Source organism: Etheostoma spectabile, chromosome 12 (assembly GCF_008692095.1).
Source record: "Etheostoma spectabile isolate EspeVRDwgs_2016 chromosome 12, UIUC_Espe_1.0, whole genome shotgun sequence".
Lineage (NCBI taxonomy): Eukaryota > Metazoa > Chordata > Actinopteri > Perciformes > Percidae > Etheostoma > Etheostoma spectabile.
Window position 1 is genome coordinate 30,171,032 of NC_045744.1, and position 1,354 is coordinate 30,172,385.

The following is a 1,354-nucleotide window of genomic DNA, read 5'->3' on the forward strand; positions in this document are numbered from 1 at the left end:
AATGGTGAATGTATCCTGTATGATGTAAAAGCACTTCGAGCAGTCGTTAAGACTAGAAAAGTGCTATATAAATACAGCACATTTACATTGTGAGCGGAAAACAGTCACAATTTCACCAGAGGATTTATAAAGAAGATTTAATGAGTGCATCGATGCTTCTGCTGTCATTCAATCAATTTATTCTAAATATAGCGACATCTTCAATTCATCAGAGTTACAACATATGGGGAAGGATTGGAGAGTTATTAGTTACACTGCACTCATCTCTAATCCACACTTCCAATCACTGCCTGCCTGGATTTGAACCGTGAGCTTTCGGATCAGTGGCAGACGTATCCATCCTCTTTGAACTTTTCTTTGAACTTCCGAAAAATATATGAGGGCCAGTTTCTACACAGAAAATGTAAGTGAAATTGTAACTTCCAGCCTCAAACCTCTGTTTGTCCCACATTAACAGTTGAAGTGTGTGTGTGTGTGTGTGTGTGTGTGGTAGTTTAACTATATTCGTGGGGTCCAAAAACCGGGGCGTTCAGTATACTTGTGGGGTCCCGACAGCTTTGTGGGGCCAAAATGCTATGTGTCAAAGATGAGGGATAAGCGAAGGTATGTTGTTTCATCATCAGTAATCCACAATTCACTGTAGGTGGTGTTCTATTTAAACAGAACAGAGTACCATTATGTTCTGTTCTACTTAATTCATTATCATCCAGTGGGTTTTTTTAAATTGTAATGATAATCTTCTGTTCTGCTACATTATTATATTATGTCAGAAGAGTGCTGAGTCAAGTGTGTTATATAAGACCTCATCCTAAAATCGGGCAGGATAACAAAATCGTGACAGATAAGCGCACATACAGAAGCCAAGGAAAGCAGGCTCTGGTGATAGCTCAAGCTAAGCCAAAGCCTCGGACATACAGTACAGCTCGCGCATAATGCTACATAGTGAGCGCCAAAAAAACCTCCCCAAATCTCCAGCGCACTGAGAAGGATATAACCCCGGGGGAAGCATTTATTGTTCATCATAAAGACGTTGTTGGCGTGTGTCGTTGATTTGTTAAATTACCTACCAACAGCTTCCAGCAGAGCAACCAAAACGAGATCATCTCCAGGCGGCCGCGGCGCGCGCATTCCTCTCCGCCTCTCCCCAACGACAGCGCGAGCAGCCAGGCGGCCACCCGCTGGCGCGAGGACGGACGCATACAGCTGCAGGCTGCGGCGCGCGCGTGTGTGGTGGAGAGAGGTAGAGTGAGAAGAGAGAGGAAGTATGTATCGACCTGGGCTGTTATGTTCACGGTGAATTAGAGCAGAAGAGATAGTACATCTGTATTGGCAGATTATTCTCTCTCTCTCTCTC

General features: G+C 44.2%; 1 protein-coding gene across 9 annotated transcripts in view; it reads right to left on the reverse strand.

Moving 5' to 3' along the window:
* The window catches only part of LOC116699064 (uncharacterized), a 40,498-nt gene that overhangs the window by 28,354 nt on the left and 10,790 nt on the right, over positions 1–1,354 (reverse strand). For 5 of the 9 annotated variants that reach the window (XM_032531448.1, XM_032531444.1, XM_032531445.1 and 2 more), the window contains exon 1: positions 1,068–1,338. The exons of 1 other annotated variant lie outside the window; for it this stretch is intronic. In XM_032531448.1, the coding sequence (XP_032387339.1) occupies positions 1,068–1,199 (132 nt within the window). In that variant the 5' untranslated portion in view covers positions 1,200–1,338. Of the gene's footprint in view, positions 1–1,063; positions 1,340–1,354 lie in introns of those variants that run through there. 3 more of the 9 variants (XM_032531449.1, XM_032531443.1, XM_032531451.1) reach the window with 2 other exon arrangements.